The sequence below is a fragment of the Gambusia affinis genome, linkage group LG02 (assembly GCF_019740435.1).
Source record: "Gambusia affinis linkage group LG02, SWU_Gaff_1.0, whole genome shotgun sequence".
NCBI lineage: Eukaryota > Metazoa > Chordata > Actinopteri > Cyprinodontiformes > Poeciliidae > Gambusia > Gambusia affinis.
The window spans coordinates 22,844,485-22,872,432 of record NC_057869.1 but is presented as its reverse complement, the minus strand read 5'-3'; the positions used below and the strand labels follow the sequence as shown (position 1 = coordinate 22,872,432).

Here is a 27,948-nt window from a genome sequence, read left to right as displayed (position 1 = left end):
CAAACTGTATCAGCTCCCACCAGCTGTGACCACGCCCAAGGGCCAAATCAAAATAACTCAACAATCAATTTAAATCTGTAAGAGGTACATAAAAAGAAAACCTATTTCTTATGTGCAATGAAATTGTAAAGGTAATAATGCAGTTGAATTATAATAATTCTGAAAAAATATATATAATCATGTGATTAGTTACAAAATTTAAATTGGAAACATTTAGATAACTAAACCTACATTAAGCTCTAAATAACTACGCTAAAATCGATTACACAGTATGGGGGGAAAGGGAAAAATAAATAAATATATGCAACTCTGATGAGAACCGATTACATGTAGCAAAGAAAAAAAAAGTAACATTAACGCTTCCGATTAACGGATAACACAATGAGTCAGGATACCACCGTAATCTAACAAAATTGGGTCGGGAAGTGTATAGGTAACTTGATACATGTAGCGAACTCTTATAACGGCTGTTTCACGACCGTTATTGCTACAATCTTGCTAACCGTAATCATGAACAAAATCACTTTTTTTCTCTATCTTTTAAGCAAAATCAGTTAACTGGACTTGTAGCCATTATTTTGTGTCCATTATTGGACCCCACGCGGCACGATCGAACCCGATCGATCCATTATACCTAGGATTTCTGTCGGCTAATGTGAGGTCTCTCAGGTTTTGAAAATGGACCGACAATCGACCCTCTAAGATCGTGTTGTGTGCGCTGGGAATTACACTAAGGAAATGAGGAAGGGAGGGTCAGTGGAGAGCAGCGGAGTTGAGCCTTTTTTCATTCAGTGTCATCAAAAGAAAGAGAAAAAGGCCGGAAGAGACGACAAAGGCGATAATTAAAATGACGTCGATAGTTTTAATTTATTGTTGATTAATTGATTTATCGTTATCGAGACAGGCCTAATTTAAATATTTTAATTGCATCTTGTCTAAATTTGTACACATCCCAAAAATACGGTAGCTATATATTGTAAATATAAAAGTAGGAAGTGATACAAATTGCTAAGCAAAATATCTTCATTATCTCTGTTTAAATTAAATGTCCAAATATATATATATATATATATATATATATATATATATATATATATATATATATATATATATAAACAAAAAACAAACATAACTCGACTTTCTTTAAATATATCATGACATTTTCACTCTCTGATTGTGAAGTCATATTTTCAGAAGTTCAAATCAAATAATAAAAGTTTGATTAGATTTATTTTTTGTTAGCAGTTGTACCTTTATTGTCAGTCAACTAAACGCTTTTAAACTATTCCTTGGTCTCTTTCACCATAAAAAAAATGTCAGCAGTAAGAGAAATGTCAAAGCATGGCGCCACCTTGTGTTCTCCTTCTCGTAACATCGGGCTCCTGATGGGCAAAAATACTGAAAATCTACACAATTTGCTGTAACAGTAACTTTAAGTTTAGGCAGTTTGGCTTATTTTCACAGACATTGGTCAATAACATCAATTTCAAATATGGATGCTATCTATATGTTTTAATAGCTTACAGATTATTACTTCAACTGAGCCCTAAAGGCATATAAAAGCAATGCTTATGAAAAAAGGTCAAATCTTTTAAGAAATTATGAAATATTATCCATGCTGTGCTTTAGCTGTAACAAGATTCACCACATTCCATCTCTGAAAAGATAAATGTAAACACAAATATGACACTGAGTTAAAAAAACCAAAACAAACAAAATATCTAAACAGTTAATACGGCATGGTAAGCAGATATTATGCTATTTATAACAATGTAGTTTTATGATTACCTTGTGATTGTGCTTATCAGAATACCACACTGATTATTGTGTATGTTTTAAAAAAAAAAGAACATAAGGATATTTAAAATGACATTTGTCTCCCTGAGCTGGAAATTATTCATTAAAAAAAGAAAAATTAAATAAATCAAACGCTATGAAAGCCTCTCGCACGGCCGGTGGAGCTCATTACAGCTTCGTGCTTCCTGACAGGATGGAGCGGTAGATCTCAGCGGTCAGCGGTACGTAGCTTTTTGCTCTGTCGTCCAGGACGTAAAGAGGCTCCTGGATGTTCTCTGGATCGAACCCTTGATTCACTAGCTTCACTTTCATCTGCTTAAAAGTAGTCGTGACTTCCACTGAACTCTGAAACCAGAGAAAAGAGCACGCACACGTCACTGGGACTGATCACAGCCACAGCAGCGTTCACAGCAGAACAAAAGCCCATTTGTTTGCACTTGCGTCCCCCGATATCAAGATACAATGAAGCTGGCTTTGACTGAATTACCTGCAGCCTTATAAAGCGGGGTCGTGCGTATGAGGGCAGGTAGCTAACAACGTGGTCATAAAGTTTACTCCCATCAAACCGTGCACCTTTCTTCAGAGTGGCAGCTGCCATTCCCGCGCGCCCCTCGTGTCCTGAATGAAAATAAAATAACAGAAATTAGAACCAAATTCACCTGTAAGTAAATTATGCTAAACGATATTTGCTAAGTGAGTATTACCTGGCACTTGGACTCCATAAACATTGGCCTCTTGCAGACAGTCACTCATCGAAAGGATGTCGGAGACCTCAGTTGTCGCAACGTTCTCACCTTTCCACCTGTGTCCTCAAAATAACTTACAATCAGCTTAAGTGTTTTTATTTGTTTATTTTTTCTGGTTCAGACATCTAGTAACACATAAAATAAAAGTTAATTAAGGATTTGGTAAAAATACATTTTTGTTCAATCATAAATGTACCCTCCACCCTCCCCAAAAAAATAAGCACACTGTAAAATGTAAAAGTAAAGTGTACTCAAAAAGAAAAGTGACCTGAACTCATTCCAGCTTACTCTGTTGACTATACTAACTTAAACTTAGCAAAGACAACTTTCTACTGAGGCAAGTAATCAAACTCATCAGCAGCAAGTAACCCGAACTTGGAGTTATGAGTGAGCAAAACGCATCTGCATAACCAGCAAAAAACTCGGCATCATTCGGCAGCTCTCGTTGAACGCACATGCGCATTGGACACTGACGAGTGACGACGTGTTTGAAAGAAGCTCCAAACTGTCAACAACACGGCGGTTGCTGCAGCTAAGTTTTGTCACGGTAAGTCCCACTGTTTTTTAGCAAACTTATATTCGTTATCTCGGCCGTATAATTCATCCGTAAGTCCAGGTTTTGAGGTTAACTTTATGTGTAATGATTTAGCGATGCCTGGGACTAACGTTAGTCGAAAATATCATGTTTATTTAGTGGCAACAAGATGGAGCGGCAGAGCAAAAAAGCTGTCCGGGGCGCAAAACAAAAAAAGGAAAAGGGATAAGGATGAATGAAATGAAATTTTTGAAATGAAATTTATTCGAACATGATGCAAATATAAAAATAAAATAGTGCACAGTAACAAGAAGTGCATAAGAAAGAAGAGAAAATACAGATTTTTAGTTTCAGTTAACATATCATGCTCAAAATGGGGTAGGAAGAAGTGAGAACTTATAAACTCCTACCCCTAAACACTTGAGACTTTAGAGTCCTACTGTCATTAAAAAAAATCAAAATCAAAGTGGCAGTCAGAAGTAACAGTTACTAATATTTACCTATACATTTTCCCATTTTATGCTGGTTTATCTTTCTAAACCCTGACACCAAGTTGTTATCTTCAATACACACCTTATTGCTTTCTGTCCCCATGTGTGTATCTATTGAAAATTACCTCTTTGTACTTTCTTTTGAATTGTGTTAAACTATTGCTTTGTTTTAAATCTTCATGTAACTTATTCCATAACTTTACACCTTTAATTGAAATACAGAAGCTTTTTCTTGTTGTTCTAAAATTGCGGATCTTGAAGTTTGAGTGACCCCTTAAATTATACCCCCCTTCTCTTTCAGAAAACGCGTTCTGTATGTGCTCAGGTAACAACTTTTTAGATACCTTGAACATAAATTGAGCCATTTTAAATTCTACAAGCTCGTCAAATTTGAGAATTCTGGATATTATGAAGAGCGGGTTTGTATGCTCATAATAACCGACATTGTGGATGATTCTAATGGCTCGTTTCTGTAGGACGGTTACCGGATGTAAAGAGCTCTTGTAATTAACTCCCCACACTTCACAGCAATATGATAGATATGGTAAAATCAGAGAGTTATATAGAATATGAAGTGATTTAGCATTCAATACATGTCTAGCTCTAGCCAATATGGATATACTTCTACTGAGTTTACTCTGTAAATGTTGAATATGAGGTTTCCAACTGATTTTGTCATCTATTATTAAACCGAGGAACTTATTAGCAAAAACCCTTTCTAGAGTTACGTCCTCTATTTGAACTTGGATTTCAGTATTTTTATAACAGTTCCCAAAGACCATGAATTTCGTCTTGTCCAAATTTAGGGATAATTTGTTATGGTCAAACCATATCTTTAACTTACTAATCTCTGAAGTGACTGTTGAGAGAAGATGCTCTAAATTGTCTCCTGAGGCTAGAATATTTGTGTCATCAGCGAATAAGATAAATTTTAATACATTGGACACTTTACTGATATCATTTATATAAAGATTAAATAAAACTGGTCCCAATACTGATCCTTGTGGTACTCCACAGACAGTCTCCTGCCAATCAGATTCCACATCTCCCAATTTCACAAATTGTTTCCGGCTCTTTAAATAACTCCTCATCCAGTCAGAAACTACTCCCCTAATTCCATAGCATTCTAATTTTTTAAGTAGGATTTCATGATTTATTGTATCAAAAGCTTTCTTTAAATCTATAAATATCCCTACTGCCAGTTTCTTACTATCTGTTGCGTTGGTTATTCCTTCTATTAAGTCAGTTACGGCCAGCGATGTTGACCGGTTTGCTCTGAATCCATATTGACTGCTGATAAGTAGCGAATGTTTTTCTATGAATTGTTCCAGTCTTTTCTTAAAGAGTTTTTCCAGGATTTTAGAAAATTGTGGGAGAAGAGAAACAGGCCTGTAGTTAGTGAAGAGGTGTTTGTTGCCAGTTTTATACATTGGTTTGACCTTCGCTATTTTCATTTTGTTGGGAAATGATCCTGTTTGAAATGATAAATTGCAAATATAAGTTAGTGGTTTAGAGATTCCTTTAATTACTATTTTAATAGTTTTCATGTCCAGATCATCACAGTCAGTGGAAGTCTTATTTTTACAGTTATTCACAATGTTTATGATTTCTTCTTCTAGTACAGGGTTGAGATATAAGGAGCTGGGATTATTCTCAATTAGATATTGCTGAGTTGCAGTTTTTGTAGTCGGTATTTTTTCTGCTAATTGAGGTCCTATATTAACAAAAATCTATTGAATTTATTGACACACTTTTCAAATCAGTAATATTCTGTTCATTATCCATAAAATAGTCTGGATATTTGTTATTGTTAGCTTTTCTAATAACTCTATTTAAAATATTCCATGTTTCCTTAATGTTGTTTTTATTCCTATCCAGTAATTTATGATAATAGTCCTTTTTACATGTTTTTATAATATTAGTTAACTTATTTTTATATTTCTTATATTTGTTTTCTGATTCAGACGTTCTATGTTTTAGAAATTCTCTATAAAGTTTGTTTTTCTTTTTACATGCCTTTTGTATTCCTTTTGTGATCCACTGTTAATTTTTTTGATTGCTTTTCCTGTTATATTGTTTAATTGGGCAGTGCTTGTTATATAATATTTTAAATATTTTTAGAAATTCTTCATATGCTGAATTCACATCATTCATTTTATATATTAATCTCCAATCATAGGCCAACAACTCAGCTTCTAGAGCTTTTAGTGTCTCTTCAGACGTAACCCGTCTGTAATGCGTCTCTATTTTTTGATCGTCAGTTTTGCACTTACAGTCGTAGACTATGAACACTGGTAAGTGATCGGTTATGTCATTCATTAATATTCCACTAGTTAAATTATTTTCCAGCACATTTGTAAAAATATTATCAATTAAGGTAGCGCAGTGCGATGTAATGCGACTGGGCCTGGTGATTTTAGGATACAGGCTTAAACTGAACATGGTGTTAATAAATTCTTCAGTCATTCTATGTTTATTTGGATTGAGAAGGTCAATATTGAAATCCCCACAGAAAAATATTATTTTTTGATTAATTGTTATAAATTTTTCTTCTATCCAGTTGTTGAATACTTCAATGTTTGATCCAGGGGCTCTATAAATGCAACTCACTAAGACATTTTTCCTTTTTTCCTGGAGTATTTCTATAGTCACACATTCAAACATGTTGTCCATCACAGTTGACATTGTTTCGATCAACTTATAATTAATCTTCTTGTCAACATATAAAGCTACTCCCCCTCCATTTTTGTTTTCTCTGTTCTTACAAACCATTTCATAACCATTGATTTCAAAGTCTATGCCCTTATCACTATTGAGCCAAGTTTCTGATAAGGCAATAACATTGAATGTCTGTGAAAGTTGTTGGAGGTATTGTTTGATGCTGTCAAAATTTGCATAAAGGCTTCTGCTATTAAAGTGAATTATTGACAGCTTTTGTTCCATTTTAATGCTGTTGTTGAACTGATCATCGCTGTAATAGTGACAACTATCATTGCTGACATTATAGAAGTTGTTATCAGGATCAATGTCAGTTTCAATATCTTGCTGATGATAGTTTCTGTGTTGGAATACGGGTAACTCTATATCCTCATAGGCCGTGATCTGTTGCATGTTTCTCTTTCAGAAGTGAACGTCAGCTATGTCTGGCTGTCTGTCATACATTGTTGGATAATTTAGGGGTACTAGTACGTGGATGGGTGATCAACTTATCATAACGTAGGTAAGCAATGTCCCCTCTTTGACGTGCTGCTTTTAAGTCCGGCATTAGTTCCGCCCTCCTTTTCCTTACTGCATCCGTGAAGTCTTCGTTAATGAAAATCTTAGATCCCTTAAGTGCCTTGGTGCTCTGCAGAATAGTTGATCTGTCCTTGTATCGAAAAAATTTGACAACAATAGGCCTGGGTCTGTCTCCTCTATGTTTAGTGCGGTGAGCTCTCTCAATGTCAACCTTATGTTGAAAGTTTAGCTTTTCATTTAAAATAGTTTTCACTTTCTCCTCAGTCTCAGCCCAAGTCTCATTTGGTGATTCAGTAATTCCATCAAAACCAGATTATTTCTCCTTGATTGCCCTCAAGGTACTCCATTTTATCCGTGATAGTCATCATACCCTCACATACTTTAAATATGTCTGACTGAACCGTGTCATTTCGGTCCTTGTGCTTAGCACTTTCTACTTTAATGTCGTCAATGTCTTTCTGTGTAAATTGCAGGCTGGTTTTAATGTCCTGTAGTTCTCGTGTCATTGCGTCCATTCTGGTGTTAGTAGTGTCCACAATGATTTTAACAAAACCCTTAAAATTGTCCTGTTGTTGTTGGAGTAACTCCGTATACATTTGCTTTTGCTGGCTCAGCAACTCTTTGACTTGCGTGAGTGATACATAGTCCTCATCTTGTCTCCCGTCGGTCTTGGATCCTTTTGGAGGCATTATTTCGCTTCTTTTTGCCTGTCGCTTCCTTAAGGCTCCTTCCCAGCAGTTGGAGGCCACTGCGCTGTCTCTCTGTGAACACAGACACCCTGGGCCAGACGCGTTGTCCAAGCACAGTCTATCTCTCGCTGTTCAGCTGACTGTGGTGGATAGCGGTACTTACGGACAAGGCAGAGTTTTACCTCTGCCTGTTGTCAATCCAACGCGTCGTTTTCCACTGGTTGTTTTCTCTGTTAGGTCGGTTAGCTGCCGGACGTTGGCCTCGTCCCGGTTAGCAGCCGTGATGTTAGTAAGCTAGCCGCAGCAAGCTAGCCGCCCTGTCGCTCTGTGAACACAGACACCCTGGGCCAGACGTGTTGTCCAAGCACAGCCGATCTCTCGCTGTTCAGCTGACTGTGGTGGATAGCGGTACTTACGGACAAGGCAGAGTTTTACCTCTGCCTGTTGTCAATCTAACGCGTCGTTTTCCACTAGTTGTTTTCTCGGATTAGCTGGTTTAGCTTGAGGCTCCCAGCTGTGTGAGCCTCGATGACGCCATCTTGTTTGCGCTGACAAAGTGCTCTCTTAAAGGATAAAGATGTTGGCGGGTTAAAAAAGCCGCTGTACTGTTATAGAAGGCTTATGATGAGTAGACTGCCATAGGTAGGGCAGCTGTAAACTGTAGGAGAAGCAGCCGTGATGAAGAAGTGTAGGGTCACCAGATTTGGGTTTCTGAAAAGGAGGACACTTCTTTTTTTTTGTTGGCGAGGGGGGGGGGGGGGGGGGTAGAATCGGCGGACACACATGCGCCAACGGGGGGTGGAGATGGGGGAGACGGGGTGGGGAGTAGAACCAGCGGTAGCACAAGAAATCGGTAGCACATGTGTGTACATGTGCTACCGATTTCTTTTCCATACAAAGAAACCTGGAATGGAGTAGTGGAACGGAGTGGCAATGTAATCACAATGCACTGTAAGCTATGTAATGTGTTTTGAGGCAGTTTACCAAAATCCCTAACGATTTTTAAATTCCCCCCGGACATTTTTTAGGTCTGAAAAGTAGGACATGTCCAGGAAAAAGAGGATGTCTGGTCACCCTAAAGAAGTGTTATGTTGATATGTAATTGTGGTGTTTATTGTTGTTAGGACTGCGAAGACCCAGACGTGTCTCACACCCCCATTGGGATCCTGACCATCATTCCTGAGGACAGCCATGCCTCCACTGACTCACTGCACCTCCAGTCTTCAAGTACTGCCATCATTTTGGAAGGAAGTCTTGTCATGAATGATCTTGGGAATCTTCCACATGCCATGTGTTTGCTCTTTGGACTTATTTATACTCTGAATTTGGAGTACCCTCAACAACTGAAGTACACCTTTGACTTCATCCAAAGGGTGCTTCTCTCACTTGGATATAAATCCCTAAAACCAAAAATACAATCACTCAAAAATCTTCTGATGCAATGAGTGAATGTGATGTGACATTATGGATCAGTGTTGATACCTTTACCCTTATTGGAAAAGTGATTTTTATTTCTTGTTTGATTTTTTTTTTGTTGGAGAGAGCATCATTGCATTTGCAGACTACTAAATGGTTTTATGTTAATGAGGAGAAACATTACTTCATTTCACTACTTCATTATTTACTTTATCAATGTTTTGATAAATGTTGGGCTCTAGTATTGAGAATTGAGTTTTTGTTTCACACCAGTCAACACAGACATTTAAGCAGGGATTCTCAAAGTTTTAAAGACTGAGGGCCATTTGAAGGATTCAATATTATATTCAAGGCTACCCTAGAAAAAAAAGTCGTGTCATTTTTTTCCCCTAAAAAAGTCTATGGAAAACTTTGTTTCCAGGTTAGTGTGTATGTAACCACACTTGAGAACCTTGTATTTAAGGTAAACTTGTTTAATTATTAAACATTTTTTTCCATTCAAACTGTTGTCTGTTGGCTCTTCGTTCCAATAACTTAACACTTTTGGTTCATCTTACTTGAACATATCAAGGCAATCGGTTTCCTGATATTTTTCAAGTAATGTGAACTCTTAAACGTGTAAGTATAACTTATTTTTATGAGTACTGCTTAATTGACATAACTCACAATTTGAAGTAGTCATAATTGACATTTTATAGTCAACTTTACTAATGATTTTGAGTTAACGGCACTCAAGTTTACTGCCTTTATCTGAGTGGTCTAAACATAGTTATTTTTAGCAATAACACCTTAAAATGAATTAGCTACTTTACTTGAAGATTTTGAGGCAATCGGTTTCCTAACTTTTTTTAAGTAAAGTGAACTTATTACTTTTTACAGTGCAGAATTGAAAGAAAAGTGTGTCTTCTCTGCTATTTTATCTAAACCAGAACAAATCCACTGCGAGGAGAAGTGCAGTACCTGAAGGTGTCCCCGACACGATCCTGAAAGTAAATGAAATTGTCTTTATCGATCCTCATTAGGTCGCCGGTGTTGAAGTAAAGGTCTCCTTTTTTGAGGACGTTGCGCAGCTTTTTCCTCTCCGTCTGCTCTTCGTTTTCAGCGTAGCCGACAAAAGGTGTGATGTCTGTAATCTTCGACACCAGCAGTCCCGTCTTACCTGGGACAAAATACCAAGTTCAGAATAAAAAGACCACAAAAAAAAAAGAAAAGAAAAGAAAAAAGATCTGTCACAAACGTAATTATTCTTCACCTGTTGAGGTCTCAATGCAGAGACCGTTAGCGTCTCGGACCGGTTCGTCGCGCTCTGTGTCGTACTTCACAAGTGTGTAGGGAAACAATTTCTGCAAAGAGTATTGAAATTAGAGTCCAGATAGAAAAATTGCTTTTAATGAGCCGTCTTTGTAAACATTTACACCCCACAGGTTCAACTGGGTGAACAAGGTCAAACCAAGTTAGTGAAGTACTTAGTAAAACTTGTGTTTTATGGATTTAACACTTCAAACGTGGCTTTATGCGTTACAAATTCATTTGAGCACATAAAACCGTGTGCACAGTTCAGATATGTACCGCCTTTCTCATCCTTACCTTGTGCAAAAAGTGAACTCGTCCAACTGCTCCTATTTTCCCGGTGTAGTTGAGGAATCCTATATTTCCCTCTGTGGAGGCATAAAACTCGAAAATCTGGATGTTTCCAAAGCGACTCAGGAACTCTCTCCAGACTTCTGCTCGGACACCGTTCCCAATGGCCAGTCTCACTTTATGGTCTTTGTCATTGTCTCGCTACAGATTCATGCAAAATAAAAAAAGGAAACATTAAGCAGTTTGTAAAATGTAAATGTTAACACTAGTGTACAAGCTCCAAGTATTTATTCTCTATTGCCATTTTTATGAAATGTTCAACTAGAGTCACTGAAATAGTGGTTTTTATCTGCAGGTTTGAAAAACGCAACACAGCAGAATGGGTTGATTGAAAATCAGGTTTTTGATTTCTAAACTATATTACAGATTTTTTTAGCATCAGATTTGACCATTTTGCGCTGGATTTAATAAGTTTCACCAACATGGTGAATCTTCTCTTGGGTTTCAAGTATATTACAAGCATTGCCTTAATGCTGTGCTTATGGTTAAAAATAATTAGCTAATATTTACTGCAGTCATTTTATAAAAAAAAAAAAGAGTCCATTTTAGTGTGGTTTAGCATTTTAATCTGTCCCACTTTATATCCAGTTAAACAACAACTTGAAGTTAAGAAAAACCCAAAAAGTTCTAAACTGAAACTCTTTTCCATTATATGTGCATTTAGTGAGAAAAGTCAGCAGCTAAAAAAATGTTTTTATGAATACAAAATAATGTAAAAAAAAAAAAATAAAAAAAAATCTGCATTTGGTAAGGATTATTTGAAATTATTGATTTTGTTACTTTTGAAAATTGAGAATTAAAAAAAAAGTCTGGAAAACCTTGATCTTTTTCCTCACACTCATCTAGATCTGGAACTTCATTGCTTTTCTACGCTTTCTGACGCTGCATGGGAGCGTGACTGCAACAGAAAAACACAGAAGCTGTGGGTCCATCAGCTCCATTTTCAGACCGAATCAAACACAGCCTCGCTTTTCTGCAAAACTGCAGGAAAGCTTGACTTTTTGCAAATTGGTGTGATCAATTTTTAGCTAAAATTGATACCATTTTTGGACATGTTCTTACTCCTTCAATGTAAGAATCAAGACAAATTGAAACAAGTGAAAATATGTGCATTCCCTGACCTTTGTCCCATGTGGCTTAAATAGAATGACCATCGACTTGAACTGTAAACTTGTACAGGAAGATGTGGCCGCTTAGCTACTTGATATGTCTTCCAAAGTAAAGGCCAGCATCTATTCCGAGAGATGACCAGATAAAGAAATCTGGTGACTCCTGCGACTTGTGCACGCTGCAAACTGACACCCAGCTCCATGTGATGTAACAAGATGCTCTGAATGGCATACACTCAGAAACTATGTATACAGTACTACCAAATATAAATAAGCGTTAATGACATGTAACTACAATGATGTCTGTTCTGATATTTAAATGAATAAGTTTAAATAAATTTAAAAAAAGACCGTATTTTCATGCTGCCTCGAACGAGGTAGATGAAGTGGGTGAAGACTGGAACACGATAGTGAAGATTTAATGATTTCTATTTTGGAGAGCCAGCTGTGCTCTGCATTGGGAATGTACAGATTTGGAAAATTCCCGCTGACAAGACCTGCTATTTTTATTTATTTTATTTTATTTTTTTTTACAGTAATTAAGGTCGCCAAGAGGAGGGCAGTGTCTAGAATATCCTGCCAAAAGCTCCTAGGAAATCTTGATTAATTAATTAATTAATTTATTTATTTATTTATTTTATTTTATTTTAATTACTTTTTTTTTTTGTTGCAGCTGCACCAGTAAGTAAAATGAGTGTTAAAGCCAGTAAAAATGAAAGATTTGGTCAATTTGTTACACCAAAATGAAAAAATAAAAAATTGTTGCATTTGAGTTTCACAAAGAGTTTCAGTGAAAAATAATTTCAGAGAAAGGATGTTACAGCGGTGGACTTTAGGAGAAAAACCTAAAACAAGCTCAGGAAAAAATGTAGTCCAAACCAAGACCAATCTGGAATACATTAACATCAGTCAGCCTGGTACTTTAAGATTTTTGTTCGGTTCCCTAGTCAAATTTTGACTTGGTTCCAGCTTCAAACAACCAGAACTACTGCTTCTCAGCATTTTTATGCCTTAGATTTAATTAAATTTAATTAAAAACTCAGGGAAACGTTGTGTCTTTGAGACTGGATCCTGATAGAAAATAGCCTAGAGGTTGAGTGGTTGTGCACCAATCAATCAGCCAATTTTTTTTTTCTGAATTTGTTCTGATGTGGATTCCACAAATTAAATTCGGAGAAATGATTATTCTGCCCCTGCATCTAAAGCCAGAAACTAGTATCAGCCAATAAAAGCCTAATGGTTGCATCACTGATCCGAGTTAAAACGGGTTTTTTGCTAAAATGTTTGTTAAACGTCAACACAAGACTTGGTTAGGAGCCTTTTCAGGCTGAGTCATTCAGCCCATGAAGCAAAAATAATCCCGTGAACCTGGTCAGGAACTAAACTCAAACTAAGTGAAAAACAAAAATTAAACACTTTAAAAATCTCCAGAAAGCCTGAAGAAATCCTCCCTAATATCCCTTTAAACCACATGTGTCAAACTCAAGGCCCGTGGGCCAAATCTGGCCCACCGTAGCATTTTATGTGGCCCTCCGGACTCTAAACTTACATCAATAAGTCCTTCCAGTTTTTCACAAATTTGCAAAATTCACACAAAATCAACAGATCGCCACATTTTGTTCTGATTTTAATGGCATTTTTTTTTTCCTCAAAATTGGCCAAAAAGATTGGGTTTAAGTGACTGCTGCCTCAGCTGATGTCAAGCTATAGTCCTTGATCGATGCAGCGATTAATAAAAAGTCACATTTAACATCATCCATTCGTGCAAATATTGTAAATAAAAAAACCAAAAAACAAAACAATTCTTACAAATATTTCTAAATTGGCACCACAAAATCTGTGATACAAAATCCTGGATGGACTGACCAGTGTGAAGAGATGTTCAATATTATTTAAAATTAAGAATCGCTTACTGAATGTATTGATATTTTAACAATTTAATGGGTTTTATCAATACATTCTGGCACAACCAGCCCTTTAAGAACATTCAGATGTTTGATTTGGCCCAAAATGAAAATGAGCCACGCTTCCAAGAAGCCCGGCTCCTCGGACACAGTATGCAAAGCAGCAACGGTTTACCTTTTAACTGTATTGTAAACATTAATGGCGTTATTTCAATTTTACCTTTGGTGTGCAACAGAGGTAGCGCATCACTTCTCCGATGTACTGAATGACAGTCACATTGTATTTCCTGCAGTCGTCCCAGAACTGAGAGGCAGAAAACTTTCTTTTCAGAACTAGAGTCGACCCTTCAAAATAAAACATCACAGAACACAAATATTACAACTTGATAAATGAAAAGTTCATTCACCTAAATTGTGCTTCCCCTACAAATACTTTCCTGTTGCTCAGAAAATTAAACTGTAAGAATAACAGCTCACCTTTTGAAAAATGTATTATATTCAATTTAATAATGAAAATAAAAATAAAACAGCACCGTGCACTCCAGTGTTTAGTTTAAATATTCATCTTCAGTTAATTTAATAGATGAACTATCACTTTGCACAGCCATTTAAAGGTTTTGCATCCATAGATCAAGGGATTTTAATACTTGAGCTACTGGAATCATTCAATGATTCATTACAGCCCTAAAAATGCAACGCTACAATATTTAATTGCATCCTTCTATTTCACTACAATACATTCTGTTGCAAAAAATCCTAATAAGACACAGAGGAGTGCAGCTGTAAATCTGAAAAAGGCCTTAATACTTCAATATTCGAAGGACATTCCAAGTGCTTTATCAAATATTGAATAGTAGCAAGAATGAATACTTTTAAGCTGTGTGGCAAATAAATAAAGACATCGGACAACAAATCTGTGACTATTCTGCACAGCACCAAACTTCATCAAGCACACACAATGCTTGTACACACACATGCACTCTCTGCGTAACCTTTTGCCTATTTATGGAAAGCGTAGCCAGAGAAGGATCAGTGCAGATTATTGGTTCCTTGTGACAAAAGACTCTTTCACTGGGACTGAATAGGAGCAGGATAATCAGGGTCTGTGCAGTGTGCAAAGAAACAGAATCCATCTGCAGTTTGCAGAATCATAGCAATAACCGGAGTTTAAAGGAGGCTTTAGAAGATCCAGAATTGCTCTGGTCATAAATAACCACAAATTTGATTGTTTATTGAGACCAATGAGTGATTATATCCTGGGTTATGCAACTAGAGCTTTAAATCACATGTGAAAAAGCTCGTCTTTGTGTAACAGAGAAGATTTTACAGGTTTACCTGGCTTAACTGCGTAAGTTTAAGACGTTGCACAAATTGCATAGGAATAATTGATATGAACCTTAGGTTTAGGTAAATGGCTATATTTGCAAATTGAATTGGTAGAATTATTTTTTATAATACTTTGAAGACTGTGAAAGCCAGAAGCATCAATCTCTGTCTTAAGCTGCCAAGGACTATCTGTTAATACACTATTTTTTGAATTAGTAGAAGAATTTCTCTTTAGTGGAAAGGACACCAAAAAAAGGCCCGGGGCCTTGGATTTCCGGCTTTGAGCGTACAGATTAAAAGAAGACAAACATGATTATGGTGGGAGGACTAAAAAAACAAGATTATTTTAAAACTTATTTGTGAAAAGTAGAAACAACTCTTTAGAGCAAAAGCAGAGAAAAAAAAAGATAAAAACCACCAGTTTCTGAGAAAAATTATCATTTTTTTAAAGTATACTTTGTTGAAATCCTAGAAAAATCTCTTAAAAGCAGTTTCAAAGATTTTAAAAATGATTAACTTTGTGTTTGAATTCAGATTGTTAACAGAGTGAATTTGGGCAGTTTTATTAATATTCATCAATATCTCATATATTTATTTTCCTGCAATTTAGCCACAGTGTAAAAGTGACCGCACTGCTTACATTGATTCAGATAAACATCACTGACAGTCACATGACTGAACAAACACCACATGACCAATCTATTTTATCATGGAGTGTAGCATTCTTTAATGTTACCTAGAATTTGAACTGATCATTTTTGCTCCAAACCTATTTAACTTGTTTATATATTGCTTTAAATCTTTATGGTTTTCATTATTTTTTACCAAATGTGAAAAATAATTTAAAAAGAAAACATAACTTTTCAACTCTGGTTCTTCTCCTGTTTTGTTGAGCTCTTTGAACCGGGTGAAATAAAGGAAACTTGTGAAATGCAAAGAACCTAACACAGCTTGCAGCCAGTTAAATAAAATACGACCCATGTTAATAACTTTTCCGTGTTCCCACCCGTTTCAATGCAGCCAAGAAATCCGACGAGAAACCCTGCTGTGTGGTAGAGCGGCAGGTTGATGTACATGACATCCTTGGATTTTACACCGTATGCAGATATAATAGCCAGAGCTGATAGGAGGCGATTCTGATCAACCAAAGCTGCCTTAGGAAGACCTGCAAGACAGCAACATGCACATAACTGGTGTGTGAAAACCAAAAGATCCACTCCGTGCTTTATAGGAACAGGTTACCACAAGACTGTGAAAAAATCATGAAATACCGGTAGTGCCAGAGGTGTAAATATAGACGGCAGGACTTTTGAATGTGACGTGCGATCTGACGGATGGAGACAGCGGCGTGTCCGCGGCTTCTTCCACCTTATCAGAGAAGCTCACGATTCCTGGAGTGTCGCAGGATTTGACCAAGAGGAGGACCGTGACACCCTGCTCCATCAGTGAGGGCAGGACATCCTCCACTGCCTCTTTCAGCTCTGCAAAAAAATAAATAAAAAGGGCATTAATATTCATTAAGGCAGGCACAGACAAATTACTAAACATTTATTTGAAAGATCTTCAGTTACAAATATTAGTTGCTAGCTGCAATCTATTTTAACAGCAGCCTACAAATTTATTGAAAGAAATACCTAAAATTGCTTTATTTAATTGTTTTATACCAAATTATTAAAAACTCAGAGCCTCTGGTAGCTTTAAATTATTAGTCAATGACTTCTTGGTTTCATTAAGTAAAAACATGACGTGACATGATGGTCCAATTCCCTTATTCACAAATTCAACAATGCAGCCTTCAGCTGTGTTACAACTAATTTTAGTTACAGACAATTATTTATCAGTGTAGGATTTCTCTCCCTGGTGGATAAATATGGTAAAAATAAATAAATAAAAATTGCGTTGCTTGTTTTTAAATCTTTCTGTCCATACAGGTAATGAAATGAAAATGTAAAAATTAAAATGTATTAAGAAAAATGATGATTTATTGTAACCTCGTATCTAAGGTAAAGACAGGAATATAATGATGGATGGATGGATGGATGGATGGATGGATGGATGGATGGATGGATGGATGGATGGATGGATGAACGGAAATGAATGGATGGATGGATGGATGGATGGATGAATGATGGATGGATGGATGGATGGATGGATGGATGGATGGATGGATGGATGAATGGATGGATGGATGGATGGATGGATGAATGGAAATGAATGGATGGATGGATGGATGGATGGATGATGGATGGATGGATGGATGGATGGGTGGATGGATGGATGGATGGATGGATGGATGGATGGATGAACGGAAATGAATGGATGGATGGATGGATGGATGAATGATGGATGGATGGATGAACGGAAATGAATGGATGGATGGATGGATGGATGATGGATGGATGGATGGATGGATGGATGATGGATGGATGGATGGATGGATGGATGGATGGATGAACGGAAATGAATGGATGGATGGATGGATGGATGAATGATGGATGGATGGATGGATGGATGAACGGAAATGAATGGATGGATGGATGGATGGATGGATGATGGATGGATGGATGGATGGATGGATGGATGGATGGATGGATGGATGGATGGAAGGATGGACAGAATACAAAAGTAAAGAATAAATCAAGATCACGAATTTCCTCAAAGGGCCAGTTGAGGCATAAAGTCTTAATAGAACTAACTATTAAAATATTACAGCATTTTTCTTAAACTATATGTAACATCGTGTCACATTGATGCAATTTGGCATAATACGATTAAAAACCGATTTCATTTGACTGATGAGATTATAAACGTAAACAAAAACACTGTTATCTTGAAGTTCTAGAGGGCACGGAAATAACTATGGTGATTGGTGCAACTTTTTTCTTCCTCTCTTTCTTTCTTTTTAAACTTTATCAAGATTTGCTTTGTTCAATGGTTTAATTTTCAGTGACACAATCCCGATCGAGCCGCTGAAAACCGCGTCTCCAGCAGCTCGCCTACCTGCAGCTGCAACCAGCACCTTGGCCTTGCAGCAGTTGAAGCAGTGCAGCAGGGACTTGCTCCGGATGTTGTAGTTCAGGAGAGCGACGGGAGAGCCAAGTTTAGCCAGAGCCAGCCAAGTAAACAAAAACCTGGGCTCGTTTCCCATGAAGAGTGCGGCGGTGACCCCAGCTTCGTACCCGGGCTGAGACCGCAGCGCGTTGGCGATCTTGTTGCTTTCTCTGTCCGTATCCGCGTACGTGTAGGTCTCGTCTCCAAACACGACGAAGGGTTTGTCCGACAGCGCAGCGGCTTGCTCCAAGAAGCGCTCCAACGCGAAGGACGGAGGTCTCCTTCTTCGGTTCGTTACGTAGCTGACTAAAATCCGCACCAGAACTCCGACGTATCGGAGATCCATCCATAAATAGGGGAAAAGGGTTTTCAGCGCGAAGGGGACGATGAAAGCGCCTGCTAAAATGGTAGAAATGAAAAACAACTCCATGGTGAACTTTCTCCACAAGTTCTAAAGTCCAGTCCTGACTGGGGGAAAAAACATTCAAAACCAGGGTGAAAAAGCGGACTAGTGGGGCGGAGCATTTCATAGAAGTCCCTGAAATGTGCGGAATGAAATGGGAATGTATTTCTAGACACAAAGGCACTGGGTATATGTAACAGATCCACAGATTTTCAGCGAGGACAGTTAGTTTTATTTATAAACCTCCAAATCCCCCAGCGTGAGGCATTTAAGGGCACTCAGAAGAAAACAGGTCAATCTACTTAAGCTGATGCATCAGTCTGCAGCTTGCTTGTTTGGGATCAGCTGAGTTGACTAGGGATCCTAACATCAACATATCTTTTTTATTTTTTTATTTTGAAAAAACAATATTTCGGTGATCAGAATTATTAAAAGAGAATGAGAGAGTGTCCATGTAAAAAAAAAAAAAAGTGTTTCACACTTTATGTTTTGAATGCACACAGTCATATGGAGAGGACACAATTTAAAGAACTTAAGATGAAAATGTTTAGAAAAGATCACATGGAGGAGTGGGGGAGTGTTGTTGGTGAATGAAATTTGCAATGAATGAGTTAGGGTGTGTGTTTTTTGATTTATTTATTTTTTTCATGGGAAAGCACTTGGTTTGAGAGCGGTATGGGTTTCAGGTGTTAGGGCCCCCTTCCCTTTCACACCACAGCCTCTGTCGAACATTGTTGTTATTTTTTTACAGGCTGCTGGTGGGATGGGACCAAAAAAATAATAACGAAACAGGGCAGCCTTTACTTTATAATGTAATTGCATTTCAGGGATTCTTAATTTGAAACATAGATTCACCTTGAAGGGATCCTTGGAAAACATCCTTGTTTTAGCCCAAAGATTGAAACATGAGGTTTGATCATTTGAAAAATGCAGATGTATCAAAAGAAATTAAAACAGCAGCGTTTACATACTTATTCCCAGCATTGTAATCTGTCGTTTTAATCCCTTAGACCAGGGGTTTTCAAAGTATGAAAGGGTGAGCCCCCCTTCAAGGAGCTTAAGGCCTGCTGCGCCTCCCCCCCCCCTCCCCCCCCCGGGGGGAGGAGGGGGGTGGAGTTCTAAAAACTCCACCTTCAGCCCTGCTCTGGCCAAAACCAGTGATGTCATAGTTACTTTGAAAAAGTAACTTTAATCGGACTACTGATTACTCCTTGAAAAAGTAACTTAGTTATATTACTGACTACTTGACTTGGAAAGTAACTAAGTTACTTTCCAAGTCAAGTAGTAACTAACTGCAGGAAAGTAACTTTTTAGTTACTTTCAGCAGCTGCTAACAACAACGCTCTGCCTCCTGTGAAAATCACATTGAGCTTTGCCAATACTTAATTGTAAGTTATTTTATAATGGTAACATCAACAATGTGTCTCCACTGATAAGGTTGAACTGAAAAGGAGATTGTACAAAAAATAAAAAACATGAGTAATTTGTGTGGTCCACTGTTGTCTGGAAAACTCTAAGAAGGATTTTAAAGCCCCTCTCCCCCCAGCCTCCAGATTCTGCGTTACGCCCTTGAGTTTGATGTCGCAGCGCACAGAGCTCCTCCTGCAGCTCCACAGCTCCGATGGCTGCGACACTTACCGTAATATTAATAATTATAACGGTGCTAACTTGCCATTATAACTATTGCCAACTACGGACACGTTTATTCGTGGCTGTTTTCACGTTTATTGCGCTTTTCATATTGGTCTCGATGTTTGCAGTTTTCTGGAGCGCAACGCGAAGCTCGATGTCATTGAGAGGTAATAAATTAAGTTGACATTTACAAAGACACAGCGGGACGGATCATCCGGGAAATGATGAACAGGGAGAGACGGAGTAAAACTACCTTAATGACGGACAAATTCTGGAATTTATTGTGAGTCTCTGCTTATTTCCAAGCCCAAATGAGCAACTTCACGTTCAAAAACGAGCCCAAAAAGGCGCAACCCGCCGCTCATTAAATCTGCAAGCGACTTTAAAAAAATGAAGCCCAAAGCCGCTTATAATAATCGGACTTGTCGACAGAAACTCAAAATAGTTCCAGTTTTTCCACCAACAAAACGCGCATCTCCCTCCATTGTTTACATTTCTGTCGCATAGAGACGTCGGTCACTCGACAAGACGCGTAGAGGAAATACGATTAAATAACAAAAGAAGACAGTAACGCACAATAACGCAAAAATGATTTTGATAAGTAACTGTAGTCTGACTACTGGATTTGAAATAGCAACGCGTTAGATTACTCATTACTGAAAAAAGTGGTCCGACGTCAGTAACGTTACTGACATCACTGGCCAAAACATCCTCTAAGGGGGGGAAACATTTCCACTGATCCCCGCTCCACACGCGCACCCAACTTTTTCCTAAATCCACAGAGTTGATCGTGTGCGTAAAAGACGTTTCTCTCACATCAGTAGACAGCAAGCAGATAGCTTTTCCGGTTTATTTTTTTCCCTCGCACCGCGCCTCCCCTAAAGTGCTCTGGCGCCCCCCCGGGGAGGCGCGCCTCACACTTTGAAAACCGCCGCCTTAGACTATGAGTACATCAAGATATACTTTAGTCATTCCAACTTTTGGTTTTAAGGAGTGACCATGGTGCTGGATGCAGTGTATGGTAGGTTTTAATATTCCACATTTAAATGCGATTTCAGCTGCTCTCCAGTTGAGGGCCTCCTTCATTGTGTTTTCTGTTTCACCACTGAGTCAGGTAAAAATAAAACAATCAGACAGTTTTAAACAGCCTGCATGTTTTTTTCTAGAATACGTCGACATATGGCTTGTTCTAATTGTTTGGTGGGACTCAAATGCAAGCAGACTAACAGGAATAGTTTTCATAATGAAAACAGACTTACAAAAAAAAAAAAAAAACAGGATGAATGTAGTAGAATAAATTAGCACATAAAGAAACCAAAGGATTTAGAGATTTTCCCAGGTGCTGTGGTACATTTCTCTGATCAGAATAAAAATTCTCAAAACTATTTGTTCGATCTTCAGTCTGTGTGCTTCATTACATCCATGTACAATTTTTCGTTTCTTATATTATCAGCTTCTTGTGTCATGTTGATTAAATGTATTACAAGTGTCTCTATAACCCCAAGACCAAACCATTTAAGTATTAGTTTGTTGCATAAGTCTTCATATGCAAAAAGGTTGAACAAGTTGTCATAACATGTTGGGCTCATTTCTACGTATTACTATAAGACTTTGTTTTTTCCAAGTCTGTCCTAAATTGATTAAAATGTTCCAAAATGAATCCTGACTTTTGTCAATGAAGGTTCATGTGTGAAATATTAGACCAATCAATAATTTAACGGTTTTCTGAAATAGCTCAAAGGTACATATTATTAATTATCCAGTCTAAGTTGGACTGAAGTTTCAGCCTCGTTCTGTGGATGTGGCATTGCCCTGTGGTGGCGATAAATCATGTACACCCTGGCAGATGCTGATGTACCCATCAACCTGCAAAGTATAACACCTGCATAAGTCACTACACTGTTTACATAAGCTACATGCTTATCTGCTTTATATGTCGCTTGTTTTGCCTGGGAATTTCTGTTATGCAATTCCACTCGATTCTCTCCTTACTTCAGTGCTCTGTCTGGGATTTCTCTCGTTGACCTTGATTTCTCAGGTAGAAATTCAACTGGGCCAATCAGGAAACAGAAGGAGAAGTTATGAATGGTGACATCAATTTTATGCTCTGTTTCAGAATTGTGGTCTGCCTGTAGTTTGGCAGTGGTGGGAGGAGGTGAACAGAGCCGTTCAGTCTGTGTTGGTCACTCTTCCGACTATTAAATTAACATTAAAGGCCGCCTCATTCAGCTCAGCACGTCTCTTTTCACAGTGGGACATAGTCGTTTACAGCACACACAGTTTCTGGGAAGCTTCTTGGCGTCAAATTGCTATCACAACCACTCATTAGTAATTTAGTGAAATCATTTCTCAACAGTCTAGAGCTGACTAGATACTGGTTTTTACCAGGCTATGTTTAGCTGAGCTTTTAAGCAGGAACCCTGCCATAAAGCAATCTGTTCACATCTGCTTTAAGGATGCTATATTTGACCGATATTTGTTTTTTTTTTTTCAAATATCAGTCATTTATCAATCATTTGACACAATAAAAGCAACAAAGTAGTCAGTAGCAGAAAATACTGTTTGGCATTTTCCTTACAGTTGTGGCACCAGGGAAGGGAAAAAATAATGAGGCTTTCCAACATTATTGATTGGCTGCTGTTAAAAATTGTTGCAGCAAACAACAATGCAATTGACAAAAACGCATATTTTCTACCTTTCCTGCATTTACTTGTTAGCATAATAGAAATGTTACAAATCCTAAAAGTTCACTAGAAGATGAAAATCTATCTTCTTCATGATGTATCCCTGGAAGCACAGGAATCAGTCAAAGATTTCTTTTGAGGGCAAGAGCATATCAGAAGTCACTGAGTTCTGCTGGCGGGAGGGGTTGGTTGTGAAACTCATGTGAGCACAGTCCAGTGAAGCATGTGCTGTGGGAGCCTGTGCAGAGCTCTCTATCTCTCTAATTGTATCAGCTCTGCTCAAACCTTTCATGACTTCCACACTGTTCCTAAGAGCCTGATTAAAGAATGTCACAAAGCCACGTTCATGCAAAACATACAACACAGAATACAGTACAGGACGTCATCAGTCCTAACGGAGCACATAGAGATCATCTTAAACCAGCTGCTGTGTGTTAGATTAAATATAATGTGCAAAATATGAATTATGTTTTATTGATTTTTATCATTCATCAAGTTAATTAATTTGGGATTTGTGTTTTTTCACATTATTCATAGTCTTATATATGAAGTCATGAGGGCAACCCTTTAAAGTTCAAATCAAAGATTGCTGTTAAACTTATAAAAACTTTGTTGCTTGCAAAACATCGTTGGGCGCTCCACGGGCTCATCCAGAAACATCCAGCCGAACCGAACCGGTTCTACATCCATTTTCAGATTTCTTTGAAGCTTTGGACGCCAAAAGCCCAGTTGATAAGAATTTGCTGGCGTAAGGGATTGTGTTTCAGAAATGCTTTTTCTCAAGTCACGTTGCCTCACAACATGAAAAGCGACCAATGACCTCAGAGACACGTAGTCTCTGCTCCTATAAAGTTGCTGGAGCTAAAGTGTCTCCTTTCAATAGCAAACAGAGAGAGAGAAAGTTGGATCCAGTGCTGCCCTTTGGTTTCGCTCATTATTTCTGTGGACAATGCTGCGAGTCAGATGTCTGAGAGGAGGTAGCAGGGGGGCCGAGGCTGCCCATCTGATCGGAGCCATGGTTTGTATTCTGGTGGTTTTATGTTGTTGTTGGGTTTTTTTTTTGTTGTTGTCGTTGTTTTTATTTTTTTCAGCAAGGAAAGAGAAATCATGCTTTTATTTCGTCTCACTGATCTTTTGTTTCAATGAAAACACAAGTCTTTAAAGGTGAATAAAGACATTTTGTTCGACTTTTTCTTCATTACATCTGAGCTGATTGGGTTAAACGCAGGTTAATTGATTTATGGATGTGCTGGTTGTCTGCTCAACCATTTAGATGTCTGGAAATGCAAAACTAAAATCAAGAAATGAACTGATCACTTCAAAGAAAGTAAAACAAAAAAGATTGCATTTTCTTAGCGGTGCAGGGTGTTTTCTTCCCTTTATTTTGTTTAGTCCCTGAGCGACAGCGAACAGCTGTTTCACAGCAGATGGCTCTCAAACTCTGTGAGTCCAGAGCTGGTCTGGAGCGGGGCCAATACTGTAACCTCTATCTCTAAGAGATAAGGCTTCTTAATAACACGTGTACTTTGGCACCCAAGCAATCTATCCAACCGAGGTCAGTTTTGGTTTTTTTGGAGTCTTGGAGCAGTTTGATATTTGCTGTATTTCTTTGATCCTCTTTTCTTTTTTTTTTTCTTTTCTTTTTTTTGCTTTAAGCCACGTTGTTTTAAAATTTTCTTCCAAATGTTTTCATTTTTCTTGCACCAAAATAAAACCAAGATCATTGACAAACATGCTCATTTTGAAAGAGCTTCCTGACCAACAGCTGCATTTTAAAATCAAATAGTTGATGCATTTTCCACAAAAAAAAAAGAGACAATTTTGTGCAAATATTTTCTCAGAAATTATTTAATCCGAAGCCTGAGCCCAAAGCTTATCCATTTTCTTCTCGCTCAGCTTGGCCGGTCAGTTGCAGGTTGGGTGCAGAGGACCTTCCACAGCACTTCAAGTGCAGCAGCTGCTGCTCAACACCAAGCAGCTGAAGAGGAACCTGTTACTGAGCCCATTCACCAGGAGTGCCCCGTCTGCAGCTACAATGAATGGGACCCTCTTGAGGAGGTGATCGTGGGGCGAGCCGAAAACGCCCACGTGCCTCCATTTACTGTGGAAGTGAAAGTAAGCGTCTCCTCTGATCCGTCCGCAAAGTGCAAATTGTAAAAGTGTGACAGTGATGTTAACTGTGCGTCACCCTGTCGTGACGGTCTGATCAGGCCAATACATACGAGAAGTACTGGCCCTTCTACCAGAAGCATGGGGGCCAGTCTTTTCCTGCGGACCACTTGAGAAAAGCCGTTGCTGAGATTGAAGAAATGTGCAATATCCTGCGTCACGAGGGTGTCGTTGTCAAGAGGCCAGAACCCGTCGACTGGTCTGTCGAATACAAAACTCCAGACTTCACGTCCACAGGTGAAAAGCGTTGTGTAATGTTGACTGGCGCTGCCGTCACAATCTGACTGTTATTATCTGATAAAGAGTGTGCATTATTGAACATGTTGCAGGAATGTATGCTGCCATGCCAAGAGACATCCTCCTGGTTGTCGGAAATGAAATTATAGAAGCTCCCATGGCCTGGAGGGCTCGGTTCTTTGAGTACCGTGCCTATAGGCCTCTGATCAAGGAGTACTTTAGAAAAGGTGCAAAATGGACCGCAGCTCCTAAGCCAACCATGGCCGATGACCTGTATGATCAGGTGAGGTACTCAAACTGCAGCAGCAAACACTGTTGAATCTAGTTCTCCATATCGCCTCTGAACTCTTTGCCCCGTGCCGTTTATTTTCGTCGTACGTGAAGAGAGACCATGCCACACAGTTTAATTGCTCTGGAGTAAATCATTATTTTCTCCTGTCAACCAGGACTACCCCATCCGCACTGTGGAGGACAGACACAAGCTGGCTGCCCAGGGTAAGTTTGTGACCACGGAGCATGAGCCCTGCTTCGATGCTGCTGACTTCATTCGAGCTGGAAGGGACCTTTTCGTCCAGAGGAGTCAGGTACAAACTAAGCATTGCTGTCATGCCAAGCAGCACTGATTCAATCCACAGGGAATCAGAACTGAATGCATGGTTGGGGCAGGTCATAAGGCTTTTTCTCTGCATACGCCCCGATGCAGGTTACAAATTACATGGGAATCGAGTGGATGAGGCGCCATCTGGCCCCAGATTACAAGGTGCACATCATCTCATTCAAGGATCCCAACCCCATGCACATTGATGCCACTTTTAACATCATCGGCCCCGGATTGGTGTTGTCAAACCCTGATCGCCCATGTCGCCAGGTATTTTCAGAGAGAGTACTCTGCTGCCCTCTTGTGGATGTGAAAATAAACTGTTAATGACAGTTCTCGATGTTGACCATTGCTATTTGCTTTTTCTTTTTTTAATCTGCAACTCAGATTGACATGTTCAAGAAAGCCGGCTGGACTGTTGTGAAACCACCGACACCTTTGATTCCTGATGGTGTGCACGTCAGCTAAAACTTGGTTTGAATAAAAAAAAGTTTTTCATTTTCTTTTGTTTTTTTACTGAAAAAACCCAAACTTTTCTGCAGATCATCCACTGTGGATGTCCTCCAAATGGCTGTCCATGAATGTGCTGATGCTGGATGAGAAGCGTGTCATGGTTGACGCCAATGAAGGCACAATTCATAAAATGTTTGAAAACCTCGGTGAGTGCATCACTTTCAATTAAAAAATATAAATATAAAAAACATAAATACATTGTTTTTGCTTCGAGCAGGTATCAAGACCATAAAGGTGAACATTCGCCATGCCAACTCACTTGGCGGTGGCTTCCACTGCTGGACAACCGATGTCCGCCGCCGTGGTAACCTGGAGTCCTACTTCCACTAGCCTCGCCAGAAAAAAAGGCAGTTTTTATTGAGCTTTAAAAACTAAAGCCTCAATCCAGAATCTTCTTAGATACTTAAACATCACTAAAAAAAGATTGAGCTTACATCTGATCAAATCTGCTGTGTGCAAATCTGAAATCCTAACTTGGGAAATTTGTTTAGACCCATGTGAAACAAATGACAGTAGGGTGGGTTTTTCAGGGGGGGGGGTTGGTTTGACCAAAATCTCCTCTCCGGATTGTGTCTTAATTGAACATTTATGAATGATTTTGGTCAGCTGGACCTAGGAATGCCTTTGCAAACAGCTTTGTTAAGAAATAAACAGCACACACATGCTGAATAGCAAGAATCTTTGGTTTATTTCAAACAGGAATCTCAATATTAACTGCATTTCTGGCCTGGCAGGCGTGAAGCTTACCCATCTAAAAGCCAATGCTTTGAGGACAAGGTACAATTTGGTATGCGAATGTCACTAAACTTGGGCACAGGAGGTTAGAAGCTACCTCTGTTTGAACACTCAGGGTGCTTTTTCTTATCCAGACCTTCTTTTCCTTGTAGTCTTGCTACAACTACTTGTAGGTGCAGGTATCTGGAGCAAATGTCTCCTATATCACGTCTTTTTCCTTTTATCTGTAATAAGACGAAGAAACATTTAAAAACCAAGGAAACTGCATAATGAAAAGCACCCTGAGAAATCACAACTCTACCTTTTTCCAATATCTTTTATAAAGAAACATGTATAAATCTTTTAGGTGGTTCAAGACACCATATTAATTTATCACATTTGTAGAAACATTGACAAAACCGGAAAACCTCTGCTTTTATTTTTACAACTCTTTTTATTGGATTTCCCAGCAATAAGTGTTTTTATATATTTTCGTAAAAATCCATGAGGTTCATATCAGATTTTGTATACCTTTCTCCTCTGCTGTTTTCTGCTGTTGCGTATTTGGGCCAGTTACAGTACATGCTGCCAGTCTTTTTCCGCTGAGCTACTTATTTGCTTTAACAAACCTAAAATGCATGAGGGTATAATTGTTTTATTTTATGTACTGCTTATACAATTGAATGTCTTAAACTGCTTAAAATATTTTAGAGGAGATGAATTTGAGAGGAAATTTGGTTCAACAGAGTGATGCAAGTGATGTTTTGTAGTATGTCATGACAGTAAAATGTAATTAAAAAGTCTCAAGTTTCATCATTTGGTTCTGGATTTATTTTTTTTATAATTTACTTGTGAATGATAGTTATTTATTATTTATTGCTTTGAGTGAGTTATGGTTGCAAAAATTAGCATTGAGTCACATTTTAGAATTTGACGACAGGAAACAAAGTGTTTGAATATTTGTTTTTTCTTGTTTATTTCATTTTACAGCTTTAGGGATAATGGCTTCTTCCTCCCTGAGTGGCCATGGTAGAAAATGACTCATTTCACTGTGGA

At 38.3% G+C, this 27,948-nt stretch overlaps 2 protein-coding genes across 2 annotated transcripts; one reads left to right on the top strand and one right to left on the bottom strand.

Moving 5' to 3' along the window:
• Positions 1-1,138: 1,138 nt before the first annotated feature.
• On the bottom strand, positions 1,139-18,439 carry zgc:158482 (uncharacterized protein LOC100009650 homolog). The gene is made up of 10 exons (XM_044134265.1): positions 17,892-18,439; positions 16,163-16,372; positions 15,898-16,056; positions 13,786-13,910; positions 10,499-10,693; positions 10,164-10,254; positions 9,872-10,070; positions 2,502-2,599; positions 2,285-2,415; positions 1,139-2,142 (listed from the first exon to the last, which is right to left on the bottom strand). Exons 1-10 carry the CDS (start codon positions 18,370-18,372, stop codon positions 1,966-1,968), a joined length of 1,866 nt encoding a protein of 621 aa, XP_043990200.1. The 5' UTR covers positions 18,373-18,439; the 3' UTR covers positions 1,139-1,965.
• A 5,094-nt stretch (positions 18,440-23,533) lies between these two features.
• Positions 23,534-27,705, top strand: gatm (glycine amidinotransferase (L-arginine:glycine amidinotransferase)). Its single transcript, XM_044134251.1, has 9 exons — positions 23,534-23,679; positions 24,558-24,776; positions 24,872-25,067; positions 25,160-25,350; positions 25,514-25,651; positions 25,771-25,935; positions 26,053-26,116; positions 26,208-26,324; positions 26,396-27,705. The coding sequence occupies exons 1-9, from the start codon at positions 23,611-23,613 to the stop codon at positions 26,506-26,508; spliced, it is 1,272 nt and encodes a 423-aa protein (XP_043990186.1). The 5' UTR covers positions 23,534-23,610; the 3' UTR covers positions 26,509-27,705.
• The last annotated feature ends 243 nt before the right edge of the window (positions 27,706-27,948 follow it).